Source organism: Bidens hawaiensis, unplaced genomic scaffold (genome assembly GCF_021521415.1).
Source record: "Bidens hawaiensis isolate Kalapana, Puna unplaced genomic scaffold, B.hawaiensis_p1.1 tig00003058_1, whole genome shotgun sequence".
In the NCBI taxonomy this organism is placed as follows: Eukaryota; Viridiplantae; Streptophyta; class Magnoliopsida; order Asterales; family Asteraceae; genus Bidens; species Bidens hawaiensis.
In genome coordinates, this window is record NW_027491165.1 from 1,713,501 (window position 1) to 1,740,475 (window position 26,975).

At 35.2% G+C, this 26,975-nt stretch overlaps 1 protein-coding gene across 1 annotated transcript; it reads right to left on the reverse strand.

Annotated features, from left to right (window-relative positions):
• Positions 1–3,129: 3,129 nt before the first annotated feature.
• LOC143622179 (DUF21 domain-containing protein At4g14240-like) lies at positions 3,130–7,870 on the reverse strand. The gene is made up of 9 exons (XM_077093391.1): positions 7,781–7,870; positions 7,086–7,157; positions 6,471–6,538; positions 5,813–5,900; positions 5,626–5,699; positions 4,654–5,008; positions 3,760–3,806; positions 3,571–3,652; positions 3,130–3,354 (listed from the first exon to the last, which is right to left on the reverse strand). Exons 1-9 carry the CDS (start codon positions 7,868–7,870, stop codon positions 3,316–3,318), a joined length of 915 nt encoding a protein of 304 aa, XP_076949506.1. The 3' UTR covers positions 3,130–3,315.
• Positions 7,871–26,975: the final 19,105 nt, after the last annotated feature.

A 26,975-nucleotide genomic window follows, 5' to 3' on the forward strand; every position in this document is an offset into this window, starting at 1 on the left:
TATTAAACATGCTCTAATTCAGACTCGAGCTTTTAGCAAGTCTTAAGTAGATTACATGAAGATGAAACGACAAATTACTGAGAGATGATTCAATCAATCAATCAATCATACCCAGTGAAGTCTCACCAACAGCAAAGCTATAAGTAGGGTCTGGGGAGTGTGGGATGTAGGCACACCGTACCTCTATCCAAAGGGATAAAGATGTGGCTTCCAGAGAGACCCTCAGCTCTAAAGTGCATATGTATAATGTGACATTTGTCAATTTCGGGTCTCGTTTGTATTCGTTTTTGTATTCGTTTATCATGTAAACCGACCCATTTTGTAAACCAAAGCTTATGATATAATCAAAATGATGGATTTTATGTTAAATATTGTTTTACACTTGTTGGGTCTTGAAAACATTCTTTTTGGTCCTTAAAACTCCTTAAAATGACTTAAACCAAACTTTGGGGACTATTATTGCCATTTACCAAAAACTTGTTTGACCATTTCAACCATCACATGCATCTTTACCCTATTTGTATGAACCATACTCTTACCATTATAAAAGCAAGGCTCCATACACCATTTTAGTTGTTCATCTTCTCCAAAATCTCTCTCAAATTCAAGTATTCATCTTCAACATTTTGTTATTTTGATTTCTTAAGGTCAACTAACTATAGTCTTTCATTTTAACTTGTTCATCTAATATTACTAACACTTGAATATGTACAACATATATATAATACACACCCCTTGTTTCCTTTATTTGTTACTTCACCGACTCCGGTTGGTTAAGTTTCGAATGTCATAAGGCAAGGCTTTATGGAGGACTTCGTGTTCTTGATATATATATACACACACATACCTTATTATACATATCACTTATGACTAACTTCTAACCCTTTTAGTTTGTTCATCTTATTTACAAGTTCCATGGTGTGGGTTTGTATAAGACTAACCTCGGTTTAACCGAAACTAGTCCAAACCGGAAACCGAACTTTTGTTTACTAGTTTTGTTAAAATAGTTGTTTAAACATGTTTATTGCTAGATTTGAGTTTCAAAAATCATTTTTAAAAGTTCTTTGATATTAAGCATATAGAATCCATCTATGAACTCGTTGGGAGATGGAAACCGAACTAAACCGAAACTTTTGCTTAAAAGACTTGTAGTTAACTTTTTAGTTGTAAAATTTAAGTTTTCTTCATTTATAAACCAATATACAAGTTCTATGATATTTGGGCATGTAGAAACCATCTATGAACTATTTGTGAGATGGAGACCGAACCAAACCGAACTATACCGACTTTTACTCGCTTAAGACACACAAGTGTGTTTTTAGCTATCAAGACTTGTATATTTCTTTAAAAATAGTTTACAAACTGATTTTAATTATTTTCTTAAGTACTTGGAATTGTTTAAAACTGATTTTAATTATTTTCTTAAGTACTTTAAAAATAGTATACGCCCTGCTTGCGGTGCGCACATATAATGTATATATGTGTGAACCCTTGGGTGGGCAAAAGTAAAATTGCACTAATTTTGACGTTATTTTACTAATCACGTGAAAATAACGTTAAAAGTGGCGGAAGGTTAATCAGGCATCATGTGGTGGCGTTGATAGCCGAAAGACAAGGGCACATGCACCAATTAGCCGGTGTCCCGATGATTGAGTGTTATGTGTCTTATGTCTAAGGCTTGATTCAAAACTACTATCGAGCCGGGGGTCTCACCGGAAGCAGTCTCTCTATCCCTATGGGATAGAGGTAAGGCTGTCTACATCTTACCCTCCTCAGACCCTACCATAGCATTGCTATTGGTGGGATATACTGAGTACGATGATGATGATGATATGACTTGGAATTGTTGGATCCAACTTGATCTCATCACATAGTTTGGACCGACAAAACCGAACACTCGCTTAACGTGCGTTGTTAGTTCTAAACAATAGATCTACATACTTGGTTAAGTGTTAGTATATTTTAATGAGTTATCTCATAACAATTAATATGTTGGAAAGTTGACTTTGGGTTTGACCATTTGTCAAGACCCGAATCGACAACCCGAACACTCGTTAAAAACCCGTTTTAGTATCTTTGTCCCAAAGGAACTTGCATTTTAGCATTTTTCCCACCTTATTACTTAACATTGGTTAAGTAAATATTAAGGTTAGATACTTTAACCCGGTTTCGAGCAAACTTACATTTTTAAAGCATTGTTATTATAAATTTTTAAATAGTTACATTTTAAACCTTGAACTTTAATTGTTTACTTTTTGCAACAATTATTTTATTTAAAGATCTTCAAGACAACCATTCTAAATCCAAGATTTTATTATCATTTAGGCCTTGCTCGTTAAACTTCATCCATCCGGTTATTCATCTTTTACCGATCAAGTTTTATACTTGAACGTGAGTAACTTCATACCCCGTTTTCTATCTTTTGTTTTGGGGTGACATTTCATACTTATTCAAATCAAATGCTTTATACTTGAGTCTTAAACCACAAACGTTGTTGTATACTTTACTTGAATAATTGTTCGATTTGGTGTTCTATGCTTATATGCCTATGTGTTTATCGCTTTCGGTTGGTGGAATCTATAAATCCTAGACTACTTGGCATCCCCTTGTAGCAAGGTGTCGTTAACGTAATGCAATTAACAATATTCTATTAAATCCTAGACTACTTGGCAATCCCTTGTAGCTAGGTGGCGCTAACGTAATTCTATTAGCAATTGTCAATTTATCCAAGTTTATAGCTATTATTTATGGTTTTGTATACTAGTTTTGTGGCTTTTCATACTATATATCTATTGTTCAAACTTATGAATTGCTCACCAACCTTTGTGTTAACAACTTTATTTTATGAAATGTTACAGGTTTGCATCTAGGTTGATTATGGAGTTCGGTGAAGAAAATGACACAAATACCATTAGGATATTAGCAAAAATGAACAATATTTGATTTGCTATATTTTGTTGTATTTGACTTATGAATATTTGGTTATGTGACATTTTCGATGTTAAATGAAATGAGTTTGTTAAATATTGTCGCTTTAAATAGTGTCATGCGCTGATGGGCAATCGATACACCTCGACGTGTTCCGCCGCCTTTGGTCGGGGTGTGACATATAAAGCAATAAGTTTTTACAATGAGCCTCCGAAGTTAACAACAGTACTTGAAACGGATAGCTGTTAAGTTTTTACAATTTAGCTATTTAGCGTTTTTTTCATCCTTGCTGTAACATTTACATGGTAATGGGCGAATTAACTTTTCTACCACAACTACTACAGTTCATCCTTCTGAGCATGCTGATTAGATTAGACCATTGCAGGCTTACTGCACCCGTGGGACGTCCTTTTCTTCTTTGACCCCCTGGTAAATTGGTAAAAAAAACCAACAAATCAATAATACACTGCTTGTGATGTATATATAAATTACAGAAATCGCTTTATTAACTACCTCCAGGGTATGGAAATGATATTTAATATGTTAAAATCACAATATAATTGTATTACAAAAATAAATTAAAAACTAAAATTAACAGACTTTGAAAAACAGTTTCATATAACAAAAATAATGAAAACATACCATGGGTCTTTGAGCAGCCAGTCTTCGGGTTGAGGGAGCACGGGCTACAAATGAAGCAGCAGCAGCGGCGGCCACACGTATTCTGAAACATATTATAAAATAATTTGAAGAAAAGTTTGTGAAACGGACTTAGATCGCCTAGAAATGTTAAATGAATAACCGAACAAAAACGTTTCTGCGTGCATGCACCTTTTATGTACGTCTACATACACATCAGTTTCATCAACAATTTCCTCCTGCGTGAATGAGGGAGACTGTTTAGCAAAAGTTATGGAAAAAATATATTAACCTTTTAAATTTCACAGCATTATTTTTACTCGGTCGATAGTAAATAAGACAAAATCAGTTACTAATGTCAGTTTGTTACATTGACATTGATAAGCGAAGAGAACATTATGTGTTGAGATGATTCACAATAACGACGTTCTCCTATTTGTTTATCCAGTGAAGCACATTGTTACAGCCAACTGATTTATTTTATATATATATATATATATATATATATATATAGAGAGAGAGAGAGAGAGAGAGAGTGCAGTTACTGTACGCGAATGCCTTAACGTACGATAGGTATGCGAGACACTCAAAGGAAAAACCCTAAAACGCTCACAAAACTTAAACGCTCATAAACGGTCTTCGTGAAAAAAGTGAAAAATTGATCGATTAACCATCCAAAACTGTTTTTTTCGGTGAACCAATGATTGATTGGATATGTATTGACGATTCCGCGATGTTTGGATGTGATTTCATGGATCGATTCATGAAAAAATGGATTTGCGTAGGTAATGTACGTTAAGGCATTATTGTATTGAATCTTTTCCCTATATATATATAGATGGTTTATATCTCTTTAGAATTCAAAAAATTTTAAAAACTCCTAACAACCAATCATTTTATTTATTGATTATATATATTTAATATTATTATTTATTATATATAAAATAAATAAAATGATTGGTTGTTAAGAGTTCTTAAAGCTTATATATGTATACACATATTGATACGTATTCACGCACACGTGTGTGTGTGTGAAAGTTTGAAAATTAGAAAGATTATGTATGAAACTAAGAGTCAGTAAGTTACTTGTAGAAGTTCTTCAAAAACATCTTCCAGGGTAATAATACCAATGACATCTCCATCTTCCACATCATCAGTAACACATCTTGAACTTTTTGTTGTGGGGTCCGTATGTTGCATGGTTGTATTTAAAGTCTTGTCAATGTCGACCACGACATTTGACTCTTCTTCAAATGTGGACAACAATGGTTTAGCTAGTTGTGAATTTTTATTTTTATTTCTATTTTTCCCGACTAATTTTCGATCACTAACATCAACAGGCAGATGATTCTTGCTTTTCACTTTAACAACGGCCGCCATGTGACTTCCGCCCTTTTGAAACTCGTTAAGGATGTCATATAATGGCATGTTTGCTGGAACCCTGAAAAATAAAATATAAAAATGTTAGCCAAATTTAATTATTTAAGTAAAGGGTTTATTTTAAAATTAACCAAACAACTTCCCACAACTCATTATTTAAGTCTCAAAAGTTAATTTATCCTTAGTGGTTTGGTCACAAATGTGTATTTGTATTATTAAAAAGTTTAAAACACGGATAAACTGACGGGTCCATAACTTAACCCTTTTTCGCATATAAGTTCATAAACTTTATTATTGCCTGCTCAGGTGCCTAAATGTATAAAAACTTAACGAAAATGCCCTCCGTATATAATTTAAGAGCTTATCATGCTAAAAAGTATCTATTTGTTGAGTTGCAACAGGGTTTAGGAACTCAATCATGCAAAAGGGGGCGTATTTTTAGTTGAGCTTTCATAATTTAAGAAATTTAATGGTTTAAATAAAGTCAAGAGAGCTACGTGCTAATTTAGAAAACATTTTTCCTTTTATATATGTTTGCACTTTGCAATAGGAAAAAAAACACTTAGTAGAATAAACCACTCAAAAGGATAACTTTAGGGACTTAATTGATAAAATATGAAAAGTTGGTATTGTTCAATTCAACATAAACCTTCAAGAATTCAAAAAATACAAACTTGCCTGGGGATTTTCCTAATAGAAACATCACTAACTGAAGTTTCGGTTTCTGCTCTAACTGTAAGAAGGCTTTTCACCTACCAGGTGAAAAAAAAAAACAAGCCCTACTTTACAAAAACAGATAATAATTTAAAAAGAAAAAAATAATACATGTAAAAGTTGAGACACTAAGTAGATTTTCAAAGCATACCAGTAAGAGTCCTATGATGTTCTTTGGATTGCCAGAATAAACAGGAACACGACTATGGCCTTTAGCAAGAATTTTTCCAAATGCTTCCCTAAATAATATCAGATACATATATTGCAAATTAACCAAAAGTACATTAATATAAGGTGAAGAAATGTCTACTCTGATATAAGTGAGTCTATTATGTAAACCATGTCAAATAAATGGAGGTGTACTATGTAGTGGTTTATACGAGTTGAGCTACGCAGGAGTTACTCGAGATCAGCTGGCTAAAAGCTCGAACTCAGCCAAGCTTATACAAGTTCAAAACAGAGCTCGACACAAGCCTATTATTTATATAGCATCTTTTAATAAATTAAAAACATATTTACATAATAACTATTATATATACAATTATGATAAATATAACTAAATAATACATGTTATGCTATAGATAAAAATTGTAATAATAAATATATATAAAAACTATGGCTAAAAATGTGCATACATAAGTTATTTAATAAATAAAAAAAGAGCCGGCTCAATCTTGAAAAACTACTCGAGAGCCGAGCTCAAGCTCTCTTTAAGTTAAGCGTGGCAAGCTCCGCTCGTTTTCACCCCTAATAGTTTGAACCTTATTATGTACTTACAAAAGCATGAAACACACGGTGACAAAACTCACCAGTTCAGTTTTGATTTAACATCCAATGAGAATGTTGATTCAATGGGTGTCATTGCTTCCTCTGCAGCCTACAAAGATTCCAACATGTTCTATCAATTTCATCATCTTGTTTAACAAAAACATAGTGAAAACATAGTAGACAAATAAACTAACTAGAACCACAAAACAAGAGACTAATCTAAACTTTGACCTAAAAAGTAAAGGGTCATCGTAGAGAATCACAAGTGAATGAAAGCGTCCACATGTGAATGTGTATATTCGCATGTCATCGCTTTAATCATATTTTGGACACAAGGGCTCAGATTGGTTCCCTTGTACTCAAGTATTGGGTAGTCCTCAATTCAATTTGGAATCTTCCCATGCTCAGCAGTCTTAGTTGTTCAACTTGTGTGATGCATTTGAGTTAACTCGCAAATCAAGATGATTTTGGACCAACCAAGTAGACTTGAATATCAAGTCAGACAAATGAGATATTTGGCAAAGAAACATATCCGGAATCAAATTGCTCAAAAGAACGGTTTTCAAGATAATGTTTAACTATAGCCTTCTCTAAATAACTTGCATTATAGAGGAAATTTTACAGCAATATATTAATTTATTTACAGCCGAGTATACATTTTCTGTCAAATCAAGTGCTCCACTTATGATGGTAGTCTCGTCATGTGTAAGTTCACCCCCTTTACCAGCCTATCATGATTTTTAAAAAAACAAAATATATTGTTATAGTGGAACTGTGAAAGAATCAAACCATAGCACACTGGTAATCCACTATTTGCTTATGGGCCTCACAAGTTTTGAGATAAATGCGTTAGATATTTATAAGCATATGCCACCTTAGAAGTAGAAAAATGAACGGGTGGAAAAAATGGGCACAGGCTGAAACGAGCCATTTTTGTCTATGGGCTACTGAGCAGGTTTAGTTGGGCTGACCTGTAAACGGCTTTTGTTCATTAATTAGCTTTTTATAAATAACGAAATGTAAATTAAAGAAAAAACAATTTAGATCTTGATCAACATAATATAAAATATTGACAGCATTTTTCAACGCGTTGCACCAGTTTGACCAGCTAATTTTTTTCTGTTTGACCAGTTTTGAGACAAAACACAACATAATTGACTCGTTCACAAGTAAAAACGTTGGACAGCTACCTTTGGTCAATTAGTAACTTTGGACAAGCTGTTCTGTTTGACCCGTTTAAGATGAAAGCATAACTCAAATTGACCCATTTACAAGTAAACGGTCGAAATTTCAGCATCTAGCCAACTTGTAACATTATGCCACAAACAACCAATCAAGGATGTCTATTTACCTCTTGACCATGTATGGAGACAAGTGCTTTCAATTGAGCACGCCGAAACTGGGTATCATTATGCCCGATTAAAGCATCTAAAACCTGCATATTTGTCACATCTAATATTAGCAAAAATAAAAATAAAAATCTTTTTACATAATTCTTGCCACATAAGCTAAAGTTAGTTACTAAACCGACTTGCATGATATATCTTTCCAACAGGATAAGCAATAGGATAGCAAATGAACATTAAAACTCGAACAAGCCGGACAAAATTAGCACCCACAGCAAGGCCGTATCTTGCTGATATTGCTTGCGGGATAATCTGCCATTTTACAATACTTTTAGTGTTGATCATGTAAAATAGCATAATGTAATAATGAGAACCATCATATGATCACATTAAATACCTCTCCAAAAATTAATACAAAAGTCACAGACAACAACACTGCAACAGCTGGATGAAAAATCTTGTCCAGGTATATCGGAAGAGCCTGTTAATTATTAACAATTAATATATAGAGGTGTTGAATAACAATACATCAATCAATCAATCATACCCAGTAAAATCTCACCGACAGCAAAGCTATAAGTAGGGTCTGGGGAGGGTGGGATGTAGGCACACCGTACCTCTATCCAAAGGAATAAAGAGGTGGCTTCCAGAGAGACCCTCGGCTCTAAGTACATGTGTATGAAGCAAAATAAAGGAAATCAAAGTTTAGCAGTTATATAAAAACTACTACTAATTATAATAATATTAATAATAAGATCACAGTTTAACAGCTATATAAAAGTTAATAATAATTATAATAATAATAATAATATATGTAAGGGAAATACCATTATGGTATGTGACCTAAATAAGTTAATTCTAAGCCCTAAGGTATTCAATTATCTCTAAAAATCCTTAACTTTAATTCTACTTCTCCACGAATTCCTATCCTCAACCATGTCATCGGAGAGGTTTAGGTCTATCAAATCATGTCTAATCCTCTCATCCCAAGTCAATTTCGGTCATCCTCTACCCCTCCTCCCCTCTATAGTAATGTTTTCTACGGATCTAACAGGATTCGTCGTCTGTCTTCTCTTTACATGTCCAAACCATCTCAATCTCCACTCTCTTATCTTGTCTGCTATGTTCGCCACCCCTAATCTCTCGCGAAACTCAACGTTTCTTATTCGGTCTAGCCTTGTGTGCCCACACATCCAACGTAGCATTCTCATTTCTACTACCTCCATCTTCCGCACTTGTGCCTTCTTGATGGCCCAACAATCTGTTCCATATAGCATTGCAGGTCTAACCGCCACCCTATAGAATTTTCCCTTTAGTTTAGTCGGGAAACTCTTGTCACACAATATACCTGTGGCTGCTTTCCATCTACACCATCCTACCTGAACTCGGTGGGTCACATCACTGTCTAATTCCCCATCGCTCTGTACAAATGATCCTAAATACTTGAACTTCGTTACCTGCGGGACCACCTGACCTTCAATTGTGATCTGTGCGTCTTCATTGTCGTTTATCCCACCAAAATCACAGTGGAGGTACTCCGTCTTAGATCGGCTAATCTTTAAACCTTTTGTCTCTAAGGTTGTTCGCCACTCCTCAAGCCTCATGTTTAGATCTTGTTTTTTCTCAGCAAGTAACACAATATCGTCTGCGAACATCATGCACCACGGGAGAGTCCCCTGAATCGACTTTGACAACTCATCCAAGACTACTGCAAAAAGAAACGGGCTCAACGCTGACCCCTGGTGAAGACCTACCTCTACAGGAAAGAAATCAGTATCCCCCACTGGCGCACGGACACTTGTTTCACTCCTGGTATACATATCCATAATTATCTCTATGTATTTCCTGGGCACTCTTCTACCCTCCAAGCACTCCCAGAGCACCTGTCGTGGCACACTGTCGTAGGCCTTTTCTAGGTCAATAAACACTATATGTAGATCACGCTTCTTCTCCCTATACTTTTCCATTAATCTTCTTATAAGGTGTATTGCCTCTGTGGTGGAACGGCCCGGCATGAAGCCAAATTGGTTGACCGTAACCTGAGTTTCTCGTCTAAGTCTACCCTCAATCACTCTTTCCCATAGCTTCATAGTATGACTTAGTAGTTTGATTCCTCGGTAGTTACCACAACATTGGGCGTCTCCTTTGTTCTTATAGATAGGAACTACAACGCTGCTCCTCCACTGGTCTGGCATCTTACCTGATTTGAGAATACTATTGAACAGAGTAGTTAACCACATGACTCCTTCCTCCCCAGACACTTCCACACCTCGATGGGTATGTTGTCTGGGCCAACCGCCTTAGACCTTCCCATCCTCCTAAGTGCATCATTCACCTTTTCTCGTGTGATCCGTCGGCCGTAGCAGTTATTCGATTGTTGTCGTTGAAAGTTTGTGTTGTCATGTTCTTCTTGGAAAGCTCTCCCATTGTTAAAAAGATTATGGAAGTAGGTTTGCCATCTTAGCTTGATGTCCTGCTCCTTGACCAGTACATGCCCATCTGTATCCTTTATGAACTTCACCGGTCCTAGATCTTGCCTTCTACGCTCCCTGGCTTTGGCAATCTTAAACATAGCATGTTCCCCCTCTTTTGTTTCTAGACTTTCATACATCCGTTTAAAGGCCGCCTTCTTTACTTCCGCCACTACCTTCTTCGCCTCTATCTTGGCCGTTTTGTAGTTGTCCCTCAATTCCCCTCGCTCCTCCTCATTCGTGCACCTCATTAGCTCCCTAAAACATCCTTGTTTGTCCCTTATCTTGTCTTGCACCGCGTCATTCCACCACCAAGCCTCCTTATGCCCACTTGTCTTTCCTGTTGTGACCCCGAGAGTCTCCTTTGCTACTTGGATGATCTTTGTCTCCATAGCTTCCCATATATGAGTTGAGTCCCCATTTAGTCGAGCCCGCGTATGCAGCATGAGTTTATCCTTAAACAGTAGGAGATTTTCGTCCTTCAAATTTCCCTATCGAATTCTCGGTGTACCTTTCTTCTCTCGAACAGTCAGCTTATTTCTGAAGGCTATATCTGTCACTAGTAGTCGATGTTGAGTCACAACTGCCTCCCCAGGTATGACTTTGCAGTCCTTCCACCAACGTCGGTCTCCTTGCATCATCAAAAGGTAGTCAATTTGCGTGTCGCGTCCGCCACTGCTAAAAGTGATTAAATGATAATCTTGTTTCCTAAAATAAGAATTTATAATACCTAGGTCATGTGCCACCGCAAACTCTAGAAGATCTGTTCCGGTCTCATTCCTATCACCAAAACCGAAACCCCCATGAACGGCTTGAAAACCATCGTTAGCCTTACCAATGTGTCCATTAAAATCTCATCCTATGCAAATCCTCTCCCCCCTAGGTATGCCCCCTACCACTGCGTCTATGCAATCCCAAAATTCTCTCTTTTCCTGATCCCCTAGGCCTACATGAGGCGCGTAGGCGGAGACTACTGCCACTACTTCCTCTCCTAGTACTAATTTCAACACCATAATCCTGTCATTATGTCTTATCACCTCCACCACACTAGTGTGTATTTCCTTAGCCACTAGAAACCCCACTCCATTCCTAGCTCCATCAGACCCCGAGTACCACAACTTATACCCATTACACTCAGCCCCTCTATGTCCTTTCCACTTAGTCTCCTGGAGGCATGCTATCTGAACCCTACGTCTTTTAAGCACATCTACCAATTCTAGCAACTTACCATTTAATGTTCCTACATTCCAAGAAGCCAAACGCAATATACGATCCCTATCTTTACTCTTTCCTACACCCCTCGTTTCAGGACATGGTCTCAAGTAATAGTCATGGTTCCTACGCTCTATGGTTGCAACTAATCATACAAACACAAGCAATAGAACACCAAATCAATAATAATAATAATAGTAACAAAAACTAATAATAATAATAATAATAATAATAATAATAATAATAGTGTGTAGCAATAACAATAATAGTCAAGAGATCTTAAAATGAAAATAAACTCCAAAGATCCGGATCACGTATGTTCTAATGATAATAATAATAATACTAATAATAATAATAATAATAATAATAATAATAATAGTGAGAAAGGAACGTGTATACCGGGACAACACAACAAGGTGAACCAACAATTCCGGCGACTTTTACGGCGGCCGTGGGTGGTGACGCAGCGGCAGGTGGCGGCGCGACAGCAGATCCGGCAAGCTATGAGATCGGCGGACAGGAGTGGCAGCACACACCAGTGGTAGCAGCAAAAGATGAATTCTGGTGGCTGCAGCTCGTCGAAAATGGCGGCGGCGCGTCGGAAAAACAACCAGCAGTCGGTGGCAGTAGCAAATGACAGCACCGGCGGCTCAAGATGGTTGCGGTGGTGCTTGCGGTGGTTAGGGAGTAGCGACGGCAGCAGAACGCAGAATCAGGTGAGCTTCCGTACACGTTTGAACACCGAAGGCAGGTAGAGATCGAAATCGGAGGTTTGATTTAGGAAGAATTAGGGTTTGAAATCGGAGAAGAAGAGAGATTTATAAGTTGTGCATTTAATGACATATATAACCAAAAAAAAAACAAAAGAAAAACTAAACAAGATAAAATTAGGTTATTCAAATACAAAGTGTTTACTGTTTGCATATATGATTTCTCCAAATATGCACACAAATTGTACAGCAAGAAATACCCAAACAACCATATGAACACGGTCCGGTTCGGTTATTAGGCAAAACCGAAACCGAAGTCATCGGTTATTTGAATATACAAACTGTTCAGTTTCGGTTTTTCGGTTTTCAATTATTTTCGGTTCGGTTATAGTCGTTTTTTTTTTCAATTCTAAGTAGACATCGCAAAAAAAATTTAAAAGTGAAAATGATGATTTTAAGCTTGTAAAAGCGTATTATAACACCACATGTTGAATTCAAAAAACACAAATAGGCGCGTGTTACATGGAACCATACGAATAAAAAGTTGCTAGAGTAGTAGAAGAGGACAAGGAAGCATGAGACTCCGGCGTAAACGAACCACATTGGGTTTGCAAACTCGATGTCGTTGGAGTCTGTCACCATGGTAACGCCGGTGCCGACACCAGCGGAGAGAGCTAGGGTTAGCAAAATCATTATATTACTTGTTTGTTCGAAAGTTATGTGTGGAAGCGGTTGAAGAAGAAGAAGACTACGAAGAGGAAGTGAGGAAAATAAGAAAAAGAAACGGAGGCAAGGCAACACTTGCTGTTCATGTGCAAAGACTCCGTCTCTCTGAACCGCCAATGGTCCCACTTGATTTTGCTTTTTCCAACTTTATGATTTTATAAAACAAAAAAATTAATAATATTATTATATCTATACTATATATAATACATCAAACAATGGTAAATTAAGGCATCCATTTTCAAGTAATTTACAACACCCTAAAACATGAGGTACAATTTATAACAAGGGTAAAATGATGTTATTTAGTTTTTCTTAATATATTTACAACTTTTACCCTAACTTTGATACCTTACGAACATTTTAAAAATTTATACAACATTGCCCCCATCATCTTTAACTCTCAACTTGACAATTCTATTTAATATATTATTTTTCTTATATTTTTAATATATATGCTTAAAAAAAAAGACAAACATACCGTTGCAACAAGCTCATTTTTTTCGACGTTTCGGTATAAAAAGCTTTCAAAACCGATGTGTTTTTCAAAACTTAAAAGTCAATGAAGGATTAAGGTACAACTCCAATATGCAACTAATAAACCTATAAAATGTTCAAATACATAAATATGTATTAATGTGTAACTCACCCACGTTCTATTGTATGATTACCAGAGTTTATGTTCAAACACCCGCTGCATCGCGCGGACACTTTTCTAGTATTTTATTAATAAGGGTGCATTATATTTTTATGTCTTGGGAATTTGGTTAGTGATAAGAGGCCTACACTCACTATGGGAGATGCATTTTTGATTGATTAGGTGAATGGATGAATCAGGACTTTAATTTTAGGTTTGAACCTTACATGGGGTGAAAGGTTTATGGATTCTATTCGGTTCACACGCATCAAGGGTTATAGTCTCATGGCGGTCGTGGAGTCAACCTTGGACATAGCCCTGAAAAAATAGGTTTGAACGTCAGATTCTCAACTGTTCAAAAAAAATGTTATTTTTATATTAGTTTTAAGGTTTTTATATGAATCGGCACGAATTATTATATGAAGTTCAGTTGTAGTATAAATAGACATGTCAGTTTTCACCCGAACCCGACCCGAATAGACCCGACCCGAAGACACATCCAAACAGCATAACCCAAACCCGAGATACCACGTAACCCGAACCCGATTGCAATAGTTCGGGTCGGGTTTTGGATAGGATTTCCTCAATTCGGGTTAACTCGATAAACCAGAGAAAGTAGCGATTTAAAATGCCAAAATTTTCTAGGTATGAATCTTTACCTATTATACCTAGAATACAATTCAAAAAGAGTAATAATATATGCATACGGGCACACTCTGTTTCTTCATCAGGCAATACAACTTCAAAGTTCCAATCAAAGAGTTTGCAAATATGATATTTATTTAATGCTTTGGATTTTTGTTATTTAATTTTAATACGTTTTGGTTTGGGACATGGTATTTCTATTTAACAATTGCTTGTTACGGATTGAGATTTTGGTGTTTTTTTTACATTTAAACGATTACTCGTATTGTTTCTTATTGTTTGATTTAATTATTGTTAAATGCTAATATGTTCATATACGAAGTGGTGTATAATACTATTTCAGTGGCATTGTACACTATGATGATAAAAAAACCCCACCTTTTTTGTAAATCATTTCAACCCTTTCACAACCTTCACTTAACCCGAATCAAACCGACCCGATCTAACCCGACCCATAAAACCCGAAAACCATAAAACCCGAAACTAGAATGGTTTGGTTTTCGGGTTATATTTTCACTCATAAAAACCCGAAAAACTCGAAACCTGACAAAAAAACTCGAAGAACACCCCTAAGTATAAATGGTTTTCTCGTGAGAAGGGCACGTGTATTTGTATAGCTAAGCAACATATTACATATGTATATCACTCCACTTATTTAATTAGTTTTTTTATTTATACAATTTAAATATTACTTTCATATATATTAGATAGATTGATAAACCATTACGCATATTTTATGGAGTATTTTTCATCTATGTAACAAGACTTTTTTCGTTATCACTGTGAATGTCCTTAGGATATATAAGAAAAATAAAAGTTTAAAAAAAGCTTTGATTTTAAAATCTTTGTGTAACGCACAAAAAGATGAGAGTTAACATGATACTACTATAAACATATGGTTTTCTTTATCCTACTGTGTATTAAAATAATTATATTTACTTGTAATATAGTTATTAAAACAATAAACAGAGTACTTTGTTAATAAATGCAACATGTGGGTACTGTAAATGTAAATAAGAAGCTTGTAACAAAATAAAATATTTTATGCAACATATATTTTGAATATTGCAATCACGATTCACGTGAGACTTGGGGGCACGCGACCAAGTTGATGACAGAGACGCATAGTTACGGAAATGGGGTTGGCGAGAGAGATTTTGATATCACATGCTCATATTATCGTACATTTACACCTTGGGCCCCAAAGTTTGGGCCTTTGAGGATTATGCCTAACACGTATGAGTAGAGTCGTAGAGGTGAAAAAAAAACCGAATCCGATAAAAATACTGGAACCGGTTTTTTATATCCGGGTTTTTAATACCCGAATCCGTACCCCTTACCCATAGGGTACGGATAGGGCATGTATTTCAGTACCGAACCCGTACCCGGAATCAAATCCGATTTGCACCCGGTAATACTCGAAAACCCGAACCGGTTCCATACCTGAACTGGGTTTTACAAATACCTGGAACCGGATTTTTCAAATACCCGATATTACCTGAAAAATACCCTGAAAAATAATCTTAAATTGTGCAACCCCTTGAAAGATACCCGGAAAAAAGCCAGAAAAAACCCGAAAGTATGGTTTTTTCAATACCCTGAAATAGGGTCGTCAAATACCCAGTTTTAGAATACCCGGTTCTATACCCGACCAGAACCCGATACACGAGGTATAGTTTTTAGAGACAATACACAACCCGAACCCGACCCGTGTTTTGCCAATACCCGATTTTCCAATACCCAGCCATACCCGAACCCAATTTCATACCTGAACCCTGATATTTAAAAAATCCGATTTGTACACCTCTACATATGAGTGATTGCATCATATTAATCCCTAACTCTTAGTTATTCTATAAAGTTCCCAAAACACATCATTCAACATTTTACAATATATTCAGGTCTTTTAGACTTTTAGCAATTGTTTATGTACGTGCATGCTCAAAATTTGTATTGCATAATGTCATCAAGTATGAACATTTTATGACTGTGGTGCATTAGTAATAAAATGTACTTGTAGTAATACTAGGGGATGAAACTTTTTGGTACGGTAGAAACACAATATGAGCCTGGTATGTAAGATTGTTAAATTAGGTTTTGAGTTTATAGTCTACTATATTTAAAAAAAAAAAAACTAGTCATGTTGGCATTGACCAACCCTCCTAACTATTTAGTAAATGAGTCATGTTCGGATATAAAATATCAAACATGCACACACGTAAATATACCTAAATTTAGAATAAAAAGTTTAGAACTATAGTTTTAATTAGTTTGACGTAACAATCGGTTTACAACATGTTTATAAACTTAGTACAAACCTACCAACTTGATTGACACGTTTGCAATTTTGTATACAATTATCAATTGATTGATATATTTAGATAAACAAGGTTCATAATTCGTGTTCACACTACATGACTGTAAGTGTGTATATCGACATACCATCTAGGATTGCAAAATTGATCATATTAAAAACAAAGCTTCAGATCTTAGCGATCGAAATATTACCATAAACATTACACAATCCGTTGAACCATGTTAATAAATCCATGGCTTTCGTGCCTAGGAAATCAAATAAAAGATCATTACTGAACTTAAATTAATATGAGGGAAAAACAAGAATAATTTCTAGGAATGAGTACGTTGAAAGTCAAAATATTGTTTGCTTTTGAATTCAATAAACTCAGATGTCGGGCCTCTCTCTCTCTCTCATGAACCATCTACTATGATGCGTAAACGACTTAAACTACTTTTTTTTAAATGAAACTATTCACTTATGAACCATTATATGATGCGTAAACGACTTAAACTTATATATATTTTTTTAAATGAAACTATTGATATTAAAAAACAAAAAAATAATAACTAACACTAAGCTAAATGGAAAACAATCATAAAAATGACATCAGCAACATCGGATTTTCTATTTTAACTAGACATGCAAGCGAACTAAACGTTCAGGGTAGTGTTCATGTATCGTTCAACGGGAAGTTCGTTTATGTTTGTTTATTTAATAAACAAACGAACATGCATATGAACATAAAATTTGTGTTTATGTTTAACTAAACGAACGAACATGAACACGTGTTTCGCTCGTTCATTTAGGTTCATGAGCGTTCGTTATGGTCATTTATTTAATAAATCAACGAACATTAACAGAAAATTTGTGTTTGTTTAATTAAACGAACGAATATGAACACATGCTTTGTTCGTTTATGTTCGATTTTTTTGGACGTTTATTTATGTCCGTTTACATATTAATAGAAAATAATTAAATATTATCTAGATGAGTTATCTACTTAATGGTTTTATATTTGTTTATTTAAGTGTGTTCATTTATGTCCGGTTATGTGTGTTTGTGTTTATTTACATTTGTTCATATATGTTTGTTTATATTTGTTCAATTATGTTCGTGAACTATTTCTTTAGATTCTAAATAAACAGACATGATCATTTTTTAAATAAGGGACATGCGCACAAAATGAGTGTTCGATTAAGTGTTCATGTTTGTTTAGAGTTAAATGAACGAACATTAACATGCCCTCGTTTAGGTTCGTTCGATTCGTTTACATACCTAACTTTAACTATATACCCAACTCTATTTATTGGTCTGAGCAAGATATGTAAGGCCCCCGACCCGGGCGCCCTACATTGTCGTTGGATTTACTCATAAATTCAGTTTGTTACAACGGAAGCACATACAATTTGTAGCGGAAACTAAAATAGTTTCTTTGACATTTAATTTCGATCTCCCATTAAATCTTCAATATGGATAGCCTCGAAACCTCAAGCTCGCCACGTCATCATCAATACCTGCATGCATACTAAAAGTCAGCTACACGCTGAGTGGGTTCTAACATATCTTTCTTTTCATAACATACGATTCATAAATAAATCGCATCTTTCGAACATTCATACATAACATAACTTTTCTCATTCATTATTTACTTTCTTTATGCTTGTCTATCAATCATTCCATAATTAGGTTCATACATGCTCATAATCGAGCCTCATATCCTTGCTCATAACCGAGCCTCCTATTCTTGCTCATAACTGAGCTGTCTATTCTTGCTCAAACCGAGTCTCCTATTCTTGCTCATAACCGACCCATCTATTCTTGCTCATAACTGAGCCTCCTATTCTTGCTCATAATTGAGGCGTCTATTCTTGTTAATAACCGATCCATACATGTTTAAGGGATTTGCCATCCTAACTTATTGTACATACATGAGGCCCGAAGGCTCTACGCGTGACATTGTCATTTTCAAAACCCGAAAACCCGACTTGTTTTAAACTTTGTTATACTTCGGATCCTTTAAAAGAATGTTCTTCATGTTAAAATCATGCCCTATACTTGTTATGTTGTTTTAACATTTTTTAACGTTATTTAATTCGTTTATTTTATTCTCGAAACCAACCCAAACCAAAGTACAAGGACCATTTTTGTCAAAAACCAAACTTTTCCTCAACATCTAAATAAGATTTTATTTAACTAATTATTTTATTTAATTTATTTTAAAGACCAGTCAACCACATTGAATGCAAAAGTGGTTGTAAGATGGTTTATTGTCCAACCACCCATGCAAACCTGCCCCTTCCTTCTTGTCTATAAATACCAACACTTCTCAGCATTTTCCAATTGCTCTAAGTTGACTTTAAAAGTCAAACAGATAATTGCTTGCTTTTCAATCCAATTTGAGCAATGTTTTGGGATGTTTTTTAGTTTATATTAGTCTTATATATATGTTTCGTTGTTTCACTTCTTCAACCTTGGTGGATTAAGATGTTTATGTCATCCTAAGGCACATCTTCGCTTATTAAAAGCTAGTTTGACCCGATTTGAGATTTTTACTCGTTTAAAGTTTCTGATTTTTATTTTAATCTGGTTGTTAGTTATTTGACCATGAGAATTTTTGTAATAACATCACACAATGAGTGGCATAATTGTTTTTCATCAAAAACCATTTCAAAACATCAAGAACGTAGGTTCTAACGGTGTTTCAATTCTAGACAGAATTTTATCATCAAATATTTGACCATAACTTAGTCATAAAGAACTGTAATGGTGCAATACCAAAGCATATGATTAACTTCATTGAGTTGTGGTTTCAATGGTTATTTAACTTCGTTTTAATTCATTCGTATGGCTTCACAATCACTGTTTTAGTTTTAGTGCGAAGATCTGTACAAATTGAGAAAACCGGCTGTTTCAGCCTATCTCGAGTCATAATTTGGAGAAGGTTTCTAAATGAAAGACGTTGATAACACCCTAATTAAGTAGAATGGATATCATTATAATTTTTAGAAATTTATTTATATTTTTAAGTATTATTCAAATCAAGGAGAGATTCTATCCAAAACTAATCAAAATCATTTTGGTTGTTTTCACACCTTAGATGTGATATATTATTGCTTGATCATTCTTGGTTAATGTTTGGTTGTTATTTATCATGTTGAAGGGAGATTGGTACTGGACTTGGTCTTAAATCAAGCCCCGAATTAAATAAACCAAATCACTCATTTGAAAACACATGTTGTGTTTCAAGTAACCGATTCGTGTATTTTCTTTCAAGTTTTCGTTTTATTTTAGTTTATTTGTTAGTTCTCATGTTTTGGATATGTGGCAACCAATATCGATCTCATACCGAGTCATGGACCGAACCAAAACCGAACTTTCGCTTAAATTCAAGATTTTACAAATAAAACCCATTTTGAATTCAAGTTTATTTTATTTTAATTTTATTTAATATTTACTTCTGGACACATCCCCAATCCTAAAGTCACTTACTTCTTGGAATCACTTGTCAAACAACTTTACAGTTTTCCCGCTTAAGGATCGGCTCGTCTATTTCATCACTCGCTTAATTTTCAAGTGAGTAATCACACTCCCCCTTTTTACGTTTTTATAATTTTGGGGGTGGCATGCGTACCATATTCAAACTTACTTGTTTTAAGACCTCATTACTAAACCACAATTCTACATTATGTGTTTTATACGAATATTTGCTCGATCTTTTGTTTATGCCTCAAGTTGATCATGTGCACGAGTGATTATTTTAATGTTGTTGTTGAGCCTCAATAAGTATGATCATACGCACCCCTAACTACTTTAGCCTTGTGCTAGTAGAACTGGGCCTCGTTATCCGAGTATTTTGATTGTTACCAAATAGAAAGGATCCTTAGTTATTTAAATTTACAATGGTTGTTGCTATATTCTATTTACACATATGAATTGTGATTTTTGCCTCATTATAATATGTATACTCAAAACTAGTGTATTTCTCACCAACATTCGTGTTGATCAAATCTATTTTTATGCATGCTACAGGTTTACTTTTAGGATGCTTATGAAGATTGAAGACTTATCACTTAGATTATACCTTTAGGATACTTTAATGAATTAGATATTGTTGTAATTGTTTGTATTTAATATTTGAACAAGTTGTATTTGAGTTATTGAATGAAATAAATGAGTTGAGTAAATATTGTCACTTTAATAGTGTCATTGTGTTCTTGAGCAATCCGTTGTGCCCCGACGTGTTCCGCCGCCTTTGGTCGGGATGTGACACTACCCATTCTTCCATGCATAACATCATACATATTTACATTCATATAATATCTTACACAAGTATTAGTAGGGCTTACTCCCTAACTTCTTCTTGTTCTATCAACTAACATTCATATATATATATATATATATATATATATATAAATGAATTATCTATTCTACTAGTATTCATAGCTAGACCATACAATCACACAACATATATCTACGCATTCATTAACTACATACCATGCAATCATTCTGCATATACACACATATTTATTGGCTACTATACTTAGTATCCCTAATTGGACCACCTTTCAATGTATCCATAATCAGACCACCTTATCATCGTATCCATAAGTGAACCACATCATTCTTTGCATCCATAAATGGACCACCTTATCATCGTATCCATAACTGGATCATATTATCCATTGTATCCATAACTGGACCACTTTACTATAGTATCCATAAACTAGACCATATCACGCATATATTATTCTTTTAGTCAATACCTTGTAACTATAACTAGACCACATAACACAACAAAACGTGCCCTAAACACAACATATGCTTTTAGTCCTTTATTGTGTTCACGCACATGCTTTTCTATCCATTAAAACATATTATCCTGTCCATAATGGAACATCTATACATATCCATAAAAGGAACGTCTACTCATATCCACAAAAGGAACATTTGTCTATCGTATAATCACTTGCATATTGCCCACGAGCATTCATGATGTGGACATGTATAAGGTACCACGACCTCCTTGATGTCCACGTCATGATATACTCACGTTCTTCATACAGCTTAACATAAAAGAGTTATGTATATATGCTATTAAATTGTTTGCCTTTCCATTCTCATTACGCATTTACTTTCTTATATAAGCATGTCACATTTATCTTTTATATTCTTTCTTGAGTATGCATACAACCCCAAAACGTTAAAAGGTAAAAATGAGGCTATAACTCACCTGGATCCTGTTAAGTTCAGAGCTAATGGAAACATGATCCAGGCTCCATTCTCCAACTGAGCACGACTAACTGTTTAACAAGTATAAGTATTGATCAACTATTTTTCTAAACCTTATTATCTAAGTTAGTAAACTGATCTAACTTAGTTAATGATGTTACCGTTTTCCCCAATCGCAATCACATGGAAATTCATAATCGCATTCGCATGGGGCTTCAGAATCGCAATTGCATATCCCGAATCGCAATCGCATATCCGGGTCACAATCGCATATCCCATATCGCAATCGCATATCCCAAAGCACAATCACATATCCCTGATCACAATCGCATATCCCGAAGCGCAGTCGCATATCCCGGATCGCAATCGCATATCCCGAAGCGCATTCGCATATGCTGAATGTAATAGCGTTCATGGAAATGCGATTGGAACTGGGCTCAAGTCTTTTCAGTCGTTTTCTACGACCAAGTCCACTACTTTTTGGTCCCTTATAACCCGATTTACTGCCACACTAGGTTTCGTGCAATACCGACTTCATTTCTCATCCTTTTTACGGATCTAACCTTATTTGTTTAACCCGAGCCGAGCCAACCAAACCATTAATTAACAAGTCCATTACTTTATCATTAATCATGACTCGTTCTATCATCTTACCATGTTGCATGCAATTTTGTACATGAAAAGTAAACCTTTTTAACAAAAACGTACATCTGAGGTTTATGTTCGAAAACACTTGAATAGCCCAAAACTATATAAAACCAACTCCAATTTAGGTGATTCAAAAGGCCACAAAACAGTCTTAATGAGATCTACAAGCCCCTATGCTCTCCGTTGCCAGAAACCATCGCTACAGTTGCTGGAAAAGCTTAACAGTCATCGAAAAACTCCATTTTTCACTGTTACGGTTTTCTGTATAAAACTGGACTTCTCTAACTCTTATCGAAGATCCAACTGGTGGAAATCTTTGTTTATATTCTATGAAAACTCTTTTAAAATTTGAGACTGATCTGACGGTTGAATCTTCAGGAACCGTCGGGTCTTTGTGGGTTGCTCACTCAAAAACGGGATTTGGGTTGGAATGAGGTTAGAGGTCAAGATGGTTATAAAATGAGATGAACCGAATCAAATCAAACCAACGCTCTCGCCCATAGAGGCCCTTGGACTGATGTGGATGAGACCACTCGTCCATGAGTCTCTAACGTTAACAGTTACGGATGCTCTAACGAAACAAAATGTAAAATTAAATAGTCTTATTATTATGGGTTGGGTTCAAATAAGAAGTTTTATTTACTCACGAAGGCTAGGAAGCAGGGGCGGATCCAGTGTTCGGCCAGGGGGAGCGTTTGCACCCACTGAAGTCTATAGTTTCATTTATAAATTTGTAATATATTAGGTTCAAAGACTCAAGTGATCCATCCAAAAAAATTTTGATGACCCATCCAAAAAAAAATTAGTGACCCATTCATGATTTTTTAGTGACCAAAACTTAACTTTTTAGATGTTAAGCCAAAATTCTTAAGCCCAAATGTAGTTTTGTTATGAATAGTAAGAATTAAGCCCATATTAGTTAATTACTCAACCACTTTAATTGAAAATTTTGGATTAGTGGGAGACGAACAGATTAGGTTGATGGCGGCTTCACATGTGACATCTCATGTTAGATTTATTTTGTAAATCGTGATTCTAAATTCTTGAGCTTACCCATTATCCAGATGTAGTTTGGTTGGTGTTAAATGTTAATAAAAAGATAATAGCTTAAATGATTTTATTCTAATATAAAACAAACATTCATGATTCATGTTTCATCACTTGTTAATTTATTTCTTTTGTATTTGAATTCTGCAACTACAAGGCGGTAACCAGTTACGATCTTTTGTTTAAAAAAATAATGTTTTTTTCTTGAAATTCAAAAGACGAACAGATTAGGGTGATTTTTGTTTTCTTATGGTGAATGATTGTTTGGTTTCTAGCTTTCTAATTTATTCATTGTATGAGAGTATCGTTTATTATTATTGTTATTTTTGTGTTCTACACTACTTAACTTTGTAATCCATTTTATTTGTACAATAAGAGCTTTTAGCTATGACAGCTATGAAAAGGTTTTTGTTATTGAAATCACAAACACCATCTGCCGGACGAAGTTTAACTGATCTAGATAATCTTCCTTGGGATCCTGTCGATAGAAAAAGAATTTTAGATTACCACCCTAAACAAAGAGACGAGATACGGAGAAAGTATTGGCTTAATGGACCTTGCCAACTGATGCGTGTGCGCGTGTAGTAGTATAAAATATGATGGATGGAATGATTTGCTTTTGCACAAGATCGTGTTTTAAATTTATAAAAGTGATTTCTACAAAGACTAAACACACACAAAATAGGCAAGTGTACCTATCGTATATGTAGAATAGTATTGGTAAGAACCAAGTATCGATCCGTGGACACAAATATTTCTAATAATAAATCGTTGTTTTACTTCAATCGGAGGTTTTAGTCATTTTGGGGTTAATTTTTGAACTTTTTATAAAATGTAAATACTTATATATATAATATATAGGTGACCAAGACAAGAAATTCCAAACGAGTTGTTCAATTATGCGAAGGTTACCATCTAAGATCAAGAATCCACTCCATTTTAGCATTGATAATTAATATGTAGACATGTGATAAACTTGCCGTAGTAATATATGATAGATAGCTCCTTAAACCTTAAGTGAGCATCTTTGGCACTAAGGAGATGGTATGCGCATTTTAAAGTCCACCCTTTCCTAATGTCATACCATCTCAATGATGTCAATTTAAGTTGGCAAGTAGTTTCGTAAAGTAGAAAGATTAGGATTGAATTCAATTTCTCGAATACCAATTCTAACAATTCGGGTGGTTGTAGTTCATCACACAACCTCCCCTTGGTTGATTTAAGTAGGTTATAATTACACATTCCGTTAACATATGATTTCTTTAACTAATTTAATATTCTAAGCAAAGCCATTTTCTGATTACCAAGGTTTAGAAAAATACACCATAACTTATATCTCATTATTTCTAAGTACAATATAAGGATCCGTGTTTCGATAATGTATCAAAGTATTTCTATCTTTCAAGAACATGAATCGATCATGAACGATTGCCAATGAGATTGACAACCACCAACTTTGAATTAGTGATTTAAGATGGTGAAACATTTCTCATCAAAATATAATTGTAATATAACCATGTACTTTACTAGACTACATCACATGTCTTGATTAATTATCAAGTAAAACAAAGCTTCTTCATAGATTTTAGATGGTAAAAGGAGTTTAGTTCATAATGAGCATAATGATAAATATTAAGATGATTGATAATAACAAATACATGATTAAACTTGGAACAATCTAACCAAATGTAGATGAATCTTTCTTCTTAATGATGGTAATGATGGTTGATGATGATGATTAGTGGTGATGACCTCCAAACCTTCAAACTCTTCACTAGATCTTCAAGGTGAGTGTTAGTGTGTGTTTTTATAAGTGAAAACCGGAGAGGATTCTTTTCAAGGCACACTTGATGAATGCAACATGAGCAACTATTTATAGGCAATCTGGATGATGAGGCACGGCCCCGTGCATGATGAGCACGGCCCCGTGTACATTTATGACATATGCCAGATTTGTTTTGTCTTTTGTGTGAGGTGGCAACGGTCCCGTGGTTAGTAGGCACGGCCCCGTGGTTTTTAGTGACATGTGCTCAATTCTTCTTTGTCTTTTCTGCATTTCCGTCCACGGCCCCGTGCATGCTGAGCACGGCCCTGTGTTTTTGTTTCTTAGATTTTGTCTTTTCTTGTGTCAGAAGCATGGGGGCGTGTTTCTTGAGACACGGGGGCGTGTTTCTTTGTTTTCTTGTGTTTTCTTCTATTTTTATTCGTCTTTTTGCTTGTTTTTTCGTTTGGGGTTGGTTTCACCTGAAATTATGTTTTATTATGATAAGTAGCCTTTTATGCTATGTTATTTGATAGAAATTGCAGTTTTTAGATATTATTTGATGCCGAAAAGATGTATATTTCTATGTACATCAAACATCCCCACACTTGAACATTGCTTGTCCTCAAGCAATCGCCTTATAAATGTTCTCTAAAAACAGCAAATTTAGATTATAGCTATTCCTTAAGTGAGCTCCAAGAAGATGAAACAAAATAACCAATCTTTATGTTAGTGATAAATAAGAGAGAACTTTTGTTTTTATGAGCTTCTGTTTATGCAAAACGTCACGTTCTCGCAATGTTCACTCAAACTCGGTTTTATATCTGATCATACCTGTGATGTATGTATGTGAACACTCTTAGTCAAAATGCAACCTGTGACAAATAAGCTTGTAACAAGTTCAAATCTCCATCTTTTGAAGGGTTGCATAGATCAGAAGGTAAAAAGGGGTTCCGGTTTAGTGTGAGTAGGGATTCGTATTTTATGGCGGTTCAAGGTTTAATGGTAAATACAACTTCCGCTGTTTGTCGGGAATTTTGAGATGTCTTCAATGGTTAGCTCTTTTTCTTCGAGAGTTTTTTTTTATATACCTAATGACTCTTTTAAGGTCAGATCGTCAAGACCGGTTTTATCGAGGATGTGGATTAATTCTTCCTCAATCCTATCCTGAATATAACTTCCAACTCTAATGGATCGTTCGGCTTTGAGCCTAATAGCCCCCACCCTCATTAGCTCGGTATATTCATGCTGAGACTGAGTTTGAATTTTTCTACATCTTCCTTCGTGGGACCAGTTTCCGCAACCTAAGCATCGTTCATATCTTTTTGCTCTTCTCTTCATTGCGTTTTTGGAAATTCCACAGAATGGTGGCCTTTGTTCGTTTTGGCGCCACTTTTCCTCACCTCATTGCTAAAGAGAAAGATTCTCTCCCTAAGTTCTGGAGGCAACCTAGGTTTTGTGAAATGTATGCAGCAAAGGAAATTGAAGTCGAATGAATGCATTTCCAGTTCTTTAGGGTCTACCGGTAAAAGACCAGTGTTGTATTTTACTGATGAAAGTGGGTAAGGTGATCGGATTTTTGGGTTTTGTAATTTGATAATGGGTTTGATGGAATTGTGTAGATATTACATTCTTCTTTATACAACGCTTCATGCGGTCTTGAAATGAATAATTGCGACAAGTTCTAAATCACATGAAACATATGACTCACTCAAAGCTTCAGAAAAAATTATTTATATGGCATGAGGTTTATCTCACAGTAATGGAGGAATTGGGTATTAACGCCGTATTTTGCATAAATTTGTTCTCAATATTAC

Bases quoted from the DNA above. Each gene is read 5' to 3' on its own strand.
- LOC143622179 (XM_077093391.1), bottom strand. From the start codon at position 7,870: ATGCAGGTTTTAGATGCTTTAATCGGGCATAATGATACCCAGTTTCGG. The intron at 5,009-5,625 runs GCAAGTTTGTAT...TTTATTTTTCAG, and splicing joins TCTATTAGGAAAATCCCCAG to GGTTCCAGCAAACATGCCAT. The intron at 3,653-3,759 runs GTGCATGCACGC...AATATGTTTCAG, and splicing joins TATGTAGACGTACATAAAAG to AATACGTGTGGCCGCCGCTG.